Genomic DNA, 13,458 nt, shown 5'->3' on the forward strand with positions numbered 1-13,458 from the left:
GTTTCTGACGTCAAAGGGCTGTTAACAACCCCCGAACTGAAATAGCGAAATAACGATAATTGGCATACTTTACAAGCTATCCAAATTTTAGCCAATTCTGACATTGTTTACTAACTCACCCTTTTTAGGGGGCTAGCGGGGTAAATACTTGTATTTTTCCGGACAAACAAAGTGGGATGCACATCTACACAACTATATCTACCATCTGCATAAGTTTCAGCCACATTCATCAAGCATTTGATAGAAAAACGAGTCAGACAAACTTCGGGGGAAAAAACGTTTTAGGGGGCTAGTGGGGTAAATACTGGGATTATCAACAAAAACAAAGTGGGATGCACATCTACATAACTACATCTACCATCTGTATAAGTTTCAGGCACATCCATCAAGCATTTGATGGCAAAACGAGTCAGACAAACTTCGGGGGGGGGGGGGGGGAAACGTTTTGGGGGGCTAGCGGGGTAAATACTGGGGTTATCAACAAAAACAAAGTGGGATGCACATCTACATAACTACATCTACCATCTGTGTAAATTTCAGCCGAATCCATCAAACATTTGATAAAAAAACGAGTCGGACAATCTTCGGGGGAAAATACCTATTTTAGGGGGCTAGCGGGTAAATACTGGGGTTATCAACAAAAACAAAGTGGGATGCACATCTACATAACTACATCTACCATCTGTGTAAATTTCAGCCAAATTCATTAAACATTTGATGGAAAAACGACTCGGACAAACTTTTGGTAAAAAATACCCATTTTAGGGGGCTAGCGGGGTAAATACTGGGGTTATCAACAAAAACAAAGTGGGATGCACATCTACATAACTACATCTATCATCTGTGTAAATTTCATCCAAATCCATCAAGGATTTGATAGAAAAACGAGTCGGACAAACTTTGGGTAGAAGAAAAAAAAAGAAAAAAAAGAAAAAAAAAGAAAAAAAAGAAAAAGAAAAAAAAGAAATAAAGAAAAAAACATTTTGAGTAAAATCAATATGTGTCCCCTTCAGGGAAGGGGACCCATAATTAATGATTACTTAAATTTTTTTACCTTAACCTAAACATATTCATTTTGTTATTCATGTGTTTCGACAAAACTTTTTTTTATCGTTACAAAGTAGGTTTTATGCAACTTTAATGGCAGTTTCCTAATTAAACTGTATTTTTGTGTCTGTGTGTACCAAAGTTTTTTACCTAATTTCAAATTATTTTTTCCTATGCAGTAACCTCAGTGTAAGTGAAAAATCAACTAAATTGAACACATTAGCAACAGTTTTGTGACATGAATATTTATAAATAAGAAACTCACCCAAGAAGCATTGCAACAAAAATTGGGCAATTTACTGTAAATTCTTGTATTACTTAAGGAGTGATTCTGATAAATTATCCGAGTGATTCCGATATTCAATGGTATTATGTAAAAGCATATAGAGCCAATAAATGATAAGCTGCAGACAGTGCACACTGTTTCGACCTATAAGGTCTCATCAGTGCAGCTGGTGACGAGAGATCGGCCGTATTGGCTAGTGGCATCGCACAGACTAGGTGATGCATGGGGTTGCACCCTGTTGCTCACCACAAACTGGAGTGCCGTTGGATGGCTACACTAGCCAATACGGCCGATCTCTCGTCACCAGCTGCACTGATGAGACCTTATGGCTCGAAACAGTGTGCACTCTCTGCAGCTTATCAATGGTATTATATATTGAAAAAATGAAAATATCACATCACAGCATCACTGTTTGTAAATAATTAAGTATGAATTGCTTCAAACTGTTACCTGTTGTTAATCATTAGTACTTTTTAACACATGACTTATATGTTCATTGACTAAAAGTAAGACAGTTCATGGGTTTCAGACAGCACACAGTTAACCAAGTATCTAAGAGAAGTCATAAAGTAAAAAAAAATCTGTTTAAGGATCAGAGTGTGATCACTTTTCGGGGAATAGCAAATACTAATATTTGTCTGCCTATTTCATGTAGCAAAAGTTACAGATGCCTGAAAATATTGTAATTGTTTTTGCAAATGAAAAAAAAGTGTAACCTTCATTTTGTTTTGTAGCTGTATGTTGCATTTTTTGATAATATTTTGTACTGTCTAAACTTTTCTACATTTTTTTAATGGTCTTGTCAATGCAAGTAAAATTTTATTTAAACATAGGCTAATATAAACATTGTAATTCAGAAAGCCCCAGTCCACTTTGACAATTTATATCATATACATAAATTAGTACAGTTGTGCAACATTAGCTACCCTGGAAATGTGTAAAGAAAAACTTTTTGAAACGAAACAAAGTTTTAAGCACTACAGAACAGAAATCTCACAGATAAATATACTTATGTTGGCACATAAATGACAAACAATTACATTTGCTTTCAAAACGATTTTAGTTATTTATATTCATTGTCAGTGTTTCTTAACCTCACAAACTATTTTATTTAAATGTTATATTTAACGTAGGATAATGCAACTTGCAATAAATGTTGTCTTACGTTATTTCAGTACCATGTTCCCAACACTAAAACACACACTCCTGACAATGGTGTCAATTTACTACATAGGCTAATAAAATCACACATACACAAACAAGAATAATGTATATATATATATATTCAATTTGGTACAGTTATGTCCAGACAAGCACACCATCATAAAGTTAAATCAGTTTTGATCGTGCTGTGGGTCATCCGATTGTTCATCTGTAATTTTAATCAATTGGTTATAACATTAATCTTTACTTGTTAATCAATGTTTTGTTAATCAATTTAAGTTATCAAGGCCATATCTATTTATTTTAAAAGATTTTGTTTCAGCCTTTATGTTGTAATGTTTGCTCAGCAATACAAAAATTGCAACTAATCACCAATACAAGTTTAGGTAATTTTTTGGAATTATAATTCATTTATCTAGAGAAATACTCAACTCAACTTTAATATCATGTAAAAAAATATTTTTGTATGTGCCTAGAGTCAAACAACACTACATAGAAGTGAGAACTAAAAAAGCATTAGCAAAAGTGATACTATTTCAATTCAATTCTTTATTTGAAATTGAATTGATACTAATTGAACTAAGATCTTATTAGGAACTGCAATGTGGGTTTTTTATCATCAGTAAAATAAAACATATTACTTGGTTTTCCACACAATGATTCCAGCTCCGGTATTGTTTCTTGACTGGACGTCTGGTCTGCTTAAAATATTACTTGATAATAAAACTTGCGATACAACAAGTCATGTTTAGTTTGTTTATAACCAGTAATAATATCTACATGAACAGAATAATCTCGCTTGGTGCTTATAGTGTTTTACAATCTGATGCTTGTCTACATTTGCCAATGCAAATTAATTGAAACATGTTAAAGGACACATGTGAACATAAAACACATGTTATGTCATCATATCTTTCTAAAGTTTATTTATGAATTCACCTGTTGTCTTGCATTGATTTCTGCACCTATTTTGATCTGAATAGACCACATAGGCAATAATACCCACAGCACATAAAGCCAAAAGTACAGCAACAATAATTCCAGCTATTTCACCACCAGATAATTCGAAAGAATCTAAATAAGCAGTGCAGATTATAACTAAATAAGCACAAGTACAAAGTAGTCAAGACAGGACTGAAACAGCTAACTCAATTTTATAGAATTACAACAAATTTGAAAAAGGTTTGCAAAAACAAAACCAAAAACCTACTTTTTTTACAAAATAATATCAAGTTCCATGTAGCATTTGCTTGACAAACAGCAGTAGAAGTGGCGTGAATGTAATCAGGAGTAACACATGAAAATGTATGTGTAGTAAGGTAACCTTTTTTAGGTGGAACATCATGTAGAACTCCAGGTAGTGAGGAATTACCACAGTCTAAGAATAAATATGAAGTGTTTAAAACAAAAAATGTAGTAAATACTGAATTATTTAAACCAAAATTCCTTAAACAGTCAAATAAGTATTGAAGTACTTGCTAAAACTTTTTCTAACAAATGATTGAATCAGAGAATTGTCACTTGTTCTACAGTAAAAATAAAAAACAATTTAATACACACACACCAAAAACCAATACTGTTTCCTTCCACGAATTCCCAGATGTCTTAAACTGAATGTCAGTTTTGTTTAATGTTTTAGTTAGTGAGTCCATGATAGATAAGACAGATTGCCAAATTCCAACAGCAGCTGAGCAATTTGCTTCAAACATGCCACAATTAACTGTGGTTTTATTCGATCCACAATTGACAAGTAGGGAACAATTGTTATTAATTTTCCACAATACTTCACAATTGAAAACTGATGCATTAAACCTTGCAGTATAGAGAACCCCTGAATAGTTTGTAGCCCATCTGCTACTATTCGGAAATACCTCCAATAATGTATCACCTAAAAATATTAGCTGTACTTGTTATAGCAGAAAAATATTTTATGTTTACCTCCGTGTTTCTATTGATGTTGCATAATAGCACCACTTCTGCTAACAGATTAGCCTGCATACATTGCAACTTGTGCAGATTCCGCTGGTTGTTACCAGTAAAATTTGTTTTAACTGCTAACTTTTATGACATGTAATAGTATTAATAATTGTTTCTGCATGTTTAACCATTTTAACTGCAACTAACACTAAATTTCCGCAGCAACATACTTACGTTTTTGATGTCCATACAAGGTAAGTGTTGTGCAAATGGATGATTGTGTGTTATCACTTGGAACTATTCGAGCATGCTTTGCAGTAATTAGATCAGGTATTAACTGAACATCACCCTGAAGTATCTACATATTACAAAACTGTTACATGGTATGGTACTATTTTTTAGATCCTAATCCTGTATCTACAAAATCATCAACAACTGCACCTTCAAACATTTGTTAGCCAATAAGAGATGGCTGGTTTAAGAAATTGTGCATTCACAAACTAATCTTTAAAAAGTTTCGTTAAAATTTATGCATTTTAATGCAACATTTGTAATTGGTTTATTAATTGGTTTACATAATTGGTTTATTCTGTATTAATTGGCAAAAATAATTGGTTTATTCTGTTTCTTTTAAAATTTACTATCCCATTTAAAGTTTTGGAAATCATTTTAATGTGGCAATATTTTATCTAAACTATTTTCTTTTTACAATAGGTGCCATAAAAAGGTAATTCAGGCGGATAACAAAGAACAAATTTTGTTACACCACCAAATGTTTTTATATTTCGACTGTGTATTATATAAGTCCATACAAAGCAATTTGATGAGATAAATAAGTTGAAATTCAAAACTTCTTACTGTGTCATTGTTTTTAAACCACTGGGTCCAATTGTTACCATTTAGTGAATGATTTAAAATGTAAGGCCCAATGTCATCACCAAACCTAAATAATTACATAGAATATTAGCTATGCATTTTTATATATCTACAAATTTATAAAATCAATAATTTCCTTACTTATTATCTTATTGCATTTTTATATGATTAGGATTTATAATCATGACATCATCATACCATTTAATAGCAGTTACTAATGACTCATTGAAGTTGATTTGCAAATATTGCAGTTCATCATTCAATAACAAATCCTTTGAACATGCATCACCATCTATACCTACAATTTTTTTTATCAAAATTAAAGAAGATTTAACAAAAAACCTAGTTGATGCATAAATATTATAAATTGGGGTTTTTGTTTTCATTCTCAGCTGTTTATGACATTGATCAGCAGTTTCGGACATTTTTTTAACAAAGTTACAGTGTCTAATTTGTTTCAATCCTAATTTGATTTGTTTGATATCGGCATCCAGCTTTTATAGATGTTTAGTGCAAAAAAATGTTAGTTTCTAAGTCAGTTTCTAATCTTATCAGACCTGTAGAAGTAGAAATAATAAATAAAATTGCTGTTTGTTACTATAGTCTTCTAGATACAATGTTCAAAATTCAAAACAAACCTTGTGTTTCCACCTGTGCTCGAATTGCAACTTTTGGCATAGAAATATTGGATGATAATTTTACAATTTCAATTTGTACTTCAAGAGGTTGGCCAAACACTGCAAAAATAACTGATAAGATTATTTGGAGAAATATAAGGTTGGCATTTTTTCAGTTTTCTGATATGCCTTATAATAAATTTTACAACTTGTTATTTTTTGCATTACTGCCACATACTTTATGTGCTTTATAAGGTTGCCAATTGGTTTGGTACTCTTTGATGTGTTAATGTTTGAAAGGAGGAAAGTATACCACAACTAATTAGTTAATAAATGAAAATCTGTTTTGGGCAATCAATACTTAACATGATTGCGAATTTGAAGGCAATTTAATGTCTACAAACATAAAACTTCCACTAATTGTGTGTTTGAAGCCCCATACCTTTCTGAACATCTGTAGAACCTGTGGCTGTTTTCATGAAAAACAGGATTAAAAGCAAAATGCTTCCAGCTGTGCCTGCAGTTAAATTGTAACAAATACATTTAAAATCGAAAACGTGCAGTTAAATTTAAAAATGACCACATTCTTAGGTTTTGGGTGCAAGCTTGCCCCCAATTCAGTATTGAAAATGGCATTGCTTTAAAATGCAGTCTTTTTATTACATGCAACTTGGGTACAAAATAAATATATATATATATATATATTGCATATATTTACTTACCAATCCGTGACACAACAAGCATCAACAAAAGAATAAAAGAACCAGCAATGATAAGTAAAAGGAATTTTACCTCAAGTTTTACAAGATTTTCTAAAAATACAAAACAAAAACTAACATTAAAATCGGATGTAAAAATTAGACTATGTGATTCAACAATCAACTAGAAGGGTGGCTTAGCACAAATTGCCATTGTACATAGACTCTAACCAGTTTTGAAACAGTAACATAACTATATTAGGTCCCATTGTACCCAATGTTTTTTAACTTGTTTTTTTTTTTTTGCCATCAAGAACTCATGGGTCCCGAAACATGCAAAGTTGTAAATAATGCAAATTCCAAGATAACCATCGTTTAGTTTGGAGTTATAAGCTGAAGCATGGCAAACAATATTCTGCTAAAATAATCACACTATATGATGTACAAACTTTCCAAATATCATCCAATTATAACATTGTTTTCACATTTCACCCATTTTAGAGATGAATGGGGCAAAGCAACAGGATAACACACATCAACCGACAACTCAAAAAAGTGCATTCTAAACACAATTTCAACCAATTTAGACAACAGTTTACCCATTTTAGGGGGCTAGTGGGGTAACTGATGGGATTTCACACCCAAAATAATAAATAACTAAACTACAATGACCCAAACTACAGTCCTGTAAAATTTATCCAAATAGGCCGATGTTTAAATTTTAACCAGTAGAGTTGTTTTGAGCAACATTCGTCAACGCTTCTGACGTCATAAATGTTAAACAACCCCCAAGCAATCCACAAACACATATTAACATATGTTCTGTTGCCTTTATGATACTATAAAAACGTTTTACACTTAGAGGGCTTTCGGGGTAAATACTGGGGTTATTTAGTCAAAAGAAACAAGGCACATCTACATGACTATATCTACCATCTGTTAAAGTTTCAGCCAAATCCATCAAACATTTCAAGCCAAAAGTGAATGGACAAACTTCAGTGGAGAAAAAAGAAAAAGAAATTAAATCAAGATGTGTCCCCTTCAGGGGGTAACTACTGATAAACACTTTTTCACAGTGGTTTTGGAACCATATAACAGCAAAACGAACCACCAACAAAACTTAATGGCAAAGAAATGAGATTTGCACTACTTTTTACATGCCTTTTTGGATATCTGTCTCGCAAGTTTTTCGGTCATGGCGTAGAACGCGGCCTTTTTCACACAAGCACGTGACATTTTTTGTGCTGGCCTCACATCGATCGGAACAACCTTTCGTGTTATTCTAAAAACAATTTAGATTTATTTAAAGTAGTTGTTGCAGACACACAAACTATCTAAAGTTCGAGATTGTTTTTTTTTCCGAGTTTATTTTTCTTTTTTCAATTTTGATTTTTATATGTTTGCTATGTAGCTGGCAGAAAATCGTTTTTTTTTTTGTTTAGGCCTGAATTTCTGGTCAAAGCAATACAACCAAATCGATGTTACCTTGCATTGTCTTGTGTTGGAAAGCAGGAGCTTACTGATTTCTGTGATGTTTTTACTTGCCTGGACAATTTCAGATTTCCAGTAACACAAATTCTACAAACAAACAAACAAACAAACAAACAGATTTTTGGAACCCAGGAAGTAAATCTTTTGCATTTGACAGTGTATTGATAAGCTGTTGCTGCCAGGCATAATACCAAGTTTATGGAGCGACCTGTATAGGACGTCGTAACGTGGTATCAAAATACAATTGCCGGAAGGGCTCTATAAATTTGACAGTACATTTGCTGTTTTTATTAATAGAAGTTTGTCATTGTATTGCTTTATTACATTAACCTCGCTTTGTTTATTTGTAGACCAATCACAGACGTTAGCTGTGCACGTGATTGCCACGTCGTCGATTGTGTCCATCGTGCGAGTGAAAACAAATGGTTGAATACTGACCCCAGTCTTGTCCATAATTTCCATTTGTAATGAACTGGCAACAACAAAACAATGTTCATTAGAAGCAGACATTCAGTAATTTATACGTCATTAAAGCTTGTCTTACTTGACATATGAAACAAAATACATTAATTTGATGATTTTGTTTAAATACATTCCTAATTTGTCGACATTTTATCCATTAAACAGAAAACGCAAATTTTCATTGACGGAATGAAAATCAGAGCTTGTGTGGTATTGACGTCATTGCATTTAACATATTTATCACAAAGATCAATACACGTTTTTTATCATTACCTGTTTATCAATGGGATTTCAATTTTAATTTTATTGGACTCCACGTGCAACCAACAATCTCTCACCTAAAAACAAAGTAACATTTTTAATTTTTGTACAATAAACTGACAGAAGATTTACAGTGCCGCAAAAAAAATCTTTACATTCAATGGCAAAAAAAAAACTTTACATGTCAATTCTGCAAAAAGTTATTAGCTTACTGTTTCCGCCAAAAGCATTGCGTTACAAAAATGCTTATAGTTATGTCATAAGCTACTGTCTGGCTACACTTCAAAGCAAGGCCATTGCTCTGCGTGCCTAGTGTTGCTTCGTGAATAATAAGGTCGGTAAAATCACACAATATTTCTTATTTTCCTTTATTTTCTTAATCACAGAATCTCTATTCTCTAGCAAAGTCAAGGCACAAGATTGTTCTTCCATTTGCATCTTCTTTTGACCCATTTTCGTGTTTAAAATTTTTTTTACAAGACCTTGAAACTTTAGGAAAATACAAAACATTGTGTGATTTCACCGACCTTACTATTCACGAAGCTGTAAAGCAACACTGGGCACGCAGAGCAATGGCTTTGAGTTGAAGTGTAGCCAGACAGTAGGTGATGAAATAACTATAAGCGTTTTTGTAACACAATGCTTTTGGCAAAAACAGTAAGCTAAGAACTTATGCAGAATTTACATGTAAAGTTTTTTTTTGCTTACCAAATGTAAAGATTTTTTTTTGCCGGCACTGTACTCCAGTTAAAGTCAGCAAGTGCAGGTTACCTGAAGGACAGTATCTTTTAGTTCGTCGCGTTTTGAAGTAAGAAGAAAGACTTTTGCATGAATAATGCTCAGGTGGTGTAGATGTGAGTTAGTGGAAAGGGGTGTTACTGCGTCATTTTCGAAAAGTTGCAAATCGACTTTTCGGGGAATACGTTCGGTAGCAATTTTGGACCTAAAATTTTAAAATCCATGTTCAACGCTAGAGTATAGTTCATGAAGGTGATTTTTATATACCGCGTTATGTTTTCGTTGGTTTGTACACGCTTTACATCTTCGTCATTTCCTATGATTGTATGCGACAGACTGTGAGCTGCAATAAAATTATAAACGTGTCAAGCATAATACGTAACCAAATGCGGTTTGACGGTATAAAAGCAGCTACCTCAAAGAAAACATTCCCATGTTTGCAAAAGGTAAACAAATGCAAACGGTATGATCGTTAAATGTCTCATCACTTATTTGTAACACACCTGCATCCACTTTTGCAAAAAATCGCATTTTTGTGGGAGGATATTTGGAAAAAACTTGCAATTGTATGTATGCATATTTTCCTGCACTCGTGAACCGAACGAAGCTTGTCGGTGATGAAATCTTATCACAATATGAAAGTGATCCATCAACAGTTTTTGTTACAACCTTATTTCAAACAGAAAACTTTGTAAAAGTATTAGTCAATTATGGGTTTTCGGTTTCAACGTCAGGCCGCCTTTATCAGCGTAATAACACTCTAATAGTAAGAGAATATAACACTCCAATGGTAAGAAATCATAGTACAAAACTGTACACATTCAACTTTAGTTGATTGTCATATTCGCTGATGTACGTCGTATTTAAAACCCCAATTTCAAATGAACACTTTGTAGTCGAAAAATACCTTCACTGGGCGCATTACGTTACTTACAAACAGGTTTTCGTTGTCCGTGTTGTGACTCATGTTTGTCATGGTAAACATGAAGGTGCAGTTGTCAATGGGACAGTCGATTCGCCATTCATAAAACGACGAGGTCAAATAGATAGGTGGTGATATAGTCGTGGGAAGGTTAGCATAGGGAATGATTTTGCTGGTACTGTTTGATGCCTCTGCAAGTTCTAAAGCAAGCACAAGATCTTTTTGTTTGTTAAAATATTCTCGTTTGAACAACCATACGCCCAAACTTTGTCATATAAGGGGAGGATTTTAAGTTCTACATTGATTGATATAAAGTTAAGTGTACCTGCCACAAGCATGAAGATAACATAGTTTCGAACATTCTTTTTGAGAAAACACTTCACAGTCGTATTATAACATCGAAATGGCACGACACCTGAACATGTAACTGCTGTTTCGATGTATAAAACCGGAAGCTGTGGCTCGTCTTCACAGATTATCTGTAAATTTGTAAAGCGGGATCGACGAACTTGACGGGCAAAGGAACATGAAGGGAGAGCGAAAGCAACAAATAGACCAGTAAGAACAATAGCAATTGCTTATGGGTTTTTTGTACTCCGTTCAGCTCTTCTTTAAAATAACAATCGTCACAAGTTACTACGTTTTTATGGGGTCACAAGTTTACTACGTTTTTTTTTTACAGTTAACTCGGCAAAAACATGATAATCCAAAAGGTTTTGAAAGGGGAGATTTGCATCATACGTACGGTGCAGTTTTCGCCCGGTGCTAACATGCCGTCAACCAAAGCAATTGTCTGATATTTGCTTCCAGGGAAGGTAATACGTTTAGTCGAAGAAATTCCTGAGATAAGCCGAATAAATGAGCTGCGAATTTGTCCTGTAACCAATTCAGAATGCTGGTATATATACTTGGTATTCAAAGACAGACCTAACAAATTTTAACCAGAATTCATTACTAATAGATTTCTTACTTAAGTCGTAATAAAATATTTTGTAAGAGTTTTTAAGGCACTTACCATTTTCTTCGACACGTAACGGGTTTACTTTGGACGTTGTCACCAGTGACAAAGCAAACAAAACTGTCAATATGGCGAGGTTTGTTATTGGCCTTTTTTCCATTGCTCTACCTCTTTAATATCAACTGGACTTAAAACTAAAAAAAACGTCTAACTCGCTTGTGCAGTTAGCACTACAGTCCTAAACGTTATAGCTGGTAATATATCAACGTTACTCTGCAAAAAAGGATCTATATTGAACTTATACATTTAAACAGGTAGTAGGTACCATACAGTTTAATATCGAAGGAGACTTGCTGGTTTAAGCAAGCATAATGAAACCCAACAACACCGGACAGCTTTTAAATTGCATCGATTGCATGGACTTTGGAGTGTTTTTATATTTCCTTTTGAAGACATCAAACGAACGGTGTTTGCAAGGGTTTAGCATATGATGGCGAAACTATCCTAATGTACACTATTCGTTGCAATTTACCAAGGCAAGTTTATCCCAACTCGCAAGTGGATTGACAAACATGTGGTGATATCTGTGGGTGAATGTATTTGCAAGCGCAATATTAGTAACAGATTAAGCATACATAACCTAATTGCAACTTTAATCAATACAACCACAATTGCTGGTTAAATAATCGTAGGCTTTTCCTATTGGTTTACTTAGTGGTGGGCTGATTGGCGACACAGTAAATAACAACAGCGAATGTTGCGACAGTTGGTGTAGATCCGATGCAAGCAGGTGGATGATCATCACTTTGCTGCGTTGCGCAAATGCAAGGGGTAACTATAGTTCAACAATCACTGAACTTAATCACATTTAATTTCATCTCCTTGTTTTTGTTCTGGCCACCCATCAAATGCCCAAATATCCTCGATCTATATGGGAAGCATTTGAAGTTACAAAACAATTTATAATGTTAGCATCTGGCTGTGGTACATAATGTAAACAAAGATTCTTTGATTTCTCAATTAACTCCTCGTACCATGACGTTAGTATGACGTAAGTACGGTTTGCCGTTTTGGGTAGTGTATAGCCTACACGTCACATTTCCCAATCAATCCAAAAGTATGTTGTTCGTGTAACGTATGGGCAGGTTTGGAGAGGCAGAAAAATACGAGGTTACCCTGTGGACTATTTATTTCAAAACGTATTAAAGTCGAATAGTGTACGCGATGGAGATTGGCTCAGAAAAAACTGTAGCCTACGCTTTCTACATAATATTAGAAACCCAGAACATAGCTGCCCCGAAAATAAGTTTGTGCGAAATTCCAAATTTGCTTTGAGAATACGTTAGCCATATTTTTATTTATTTTTTGTGTAAAAACTTTTCTAATGAGAAAATAGTGGGATAATAGTGACTGCATGGTGACTGGTGAGATTATTGTCTTCGTCCAACATTTTCCACGCTTCGATGCACCCGAAACGCATGATCGGGTAAGACGAAAGGAACTGAGTAAAGTTTCGATGTGAAGATAAAAATTGTAGGATAATAGATGAGAAGGAACCAAACAAGTTGTAAAAAGGCAATTATTTTGCCTAAAACGAGAAAATCTTGCACAATGGAAATATTCCAATTCACAGTTCACATTTCCAAAAGTGTGGCAGAGGCCCCTTGTGGTGGATATGGTCATATGGACGTTAAAGACCATTGCTTTTTGGATAATGGTAACGTGGAAAGCTACAGTTTACATCAAAGCAACCTATACTAATCCAAGACATTCTAGGCGCAAAGAATTAAAGCAAAACAATGTGAGTTAAATTTAATCTTTTTTATAGTTATGTGCATTTATAACAAATCAAACAAGAGTTGTATAATGGACAAAATTTACACAACTGCAACTTGTGGAAAATTATGTTATTGCATAAATGTTTATTGTGTTATTAATACTTAAACAAAAACCAAATCAAACTCAAACATGCATAGAAATGCTAATGCATTCCAAGTCCTGCATTGCAAAAAAGTAAAAGT

The 13,458-nt window shown here is 33.8% G+C and overlaps 1 protein-coding gene across 1 annotated transcript; it reads right to left on the minus strand.

Moving 5' to 3' along the window:
* Positions 1-2,132: 2,132 nt before the first annotated feature.
* On the minus strand, positions 2,133-6,715 carry LOC145214927 (uncharacterized). Its single transcript, XM_080083550.1, has 11 exons — positions 6,630-6,715; positions 6,350-6,424; positions 5,929-6,027; positions 5,489-5,588; positions 5,273-5,357; positions 4,649-4,772; positions 4,062-4,385; positions 3,708-3,875; positions 3,437-3,571; positions 3,139-3,195; positions 2,133-2,705 (listed from the first exon to the last, which is right to left on the minus strand). The coding sequence occupies exons 1-11, from the start codon at positions 6,649-6,651 to the stop codon at positions 2,668-2,670; spliced, it is 1,227 nt and encodes a 408-aa protein (XP_079939676.1). The 5' UTR covers positions 6,652-6,715; the 3' UTR covers positions 2,133-2,667.
* Between the last annotated feature and the right edge of the window lie 6,743 nt (positions 6,716-13,458).

This window comes from Phallusia mammillata, chromosome 2, assembly GCF_965637545.1.
Source record: "Phallusia mammillata chromosome 2, kaPhaMamm4.hap1.1, whole genome shotgun sequence".
Classification (NCBI taxonomy): Eukaryota; Metazoa; Chordata; class Ascidiacea; order Phlebobranchia; family Ascidiidae; genus Phallusia; species Phallusia mammillata.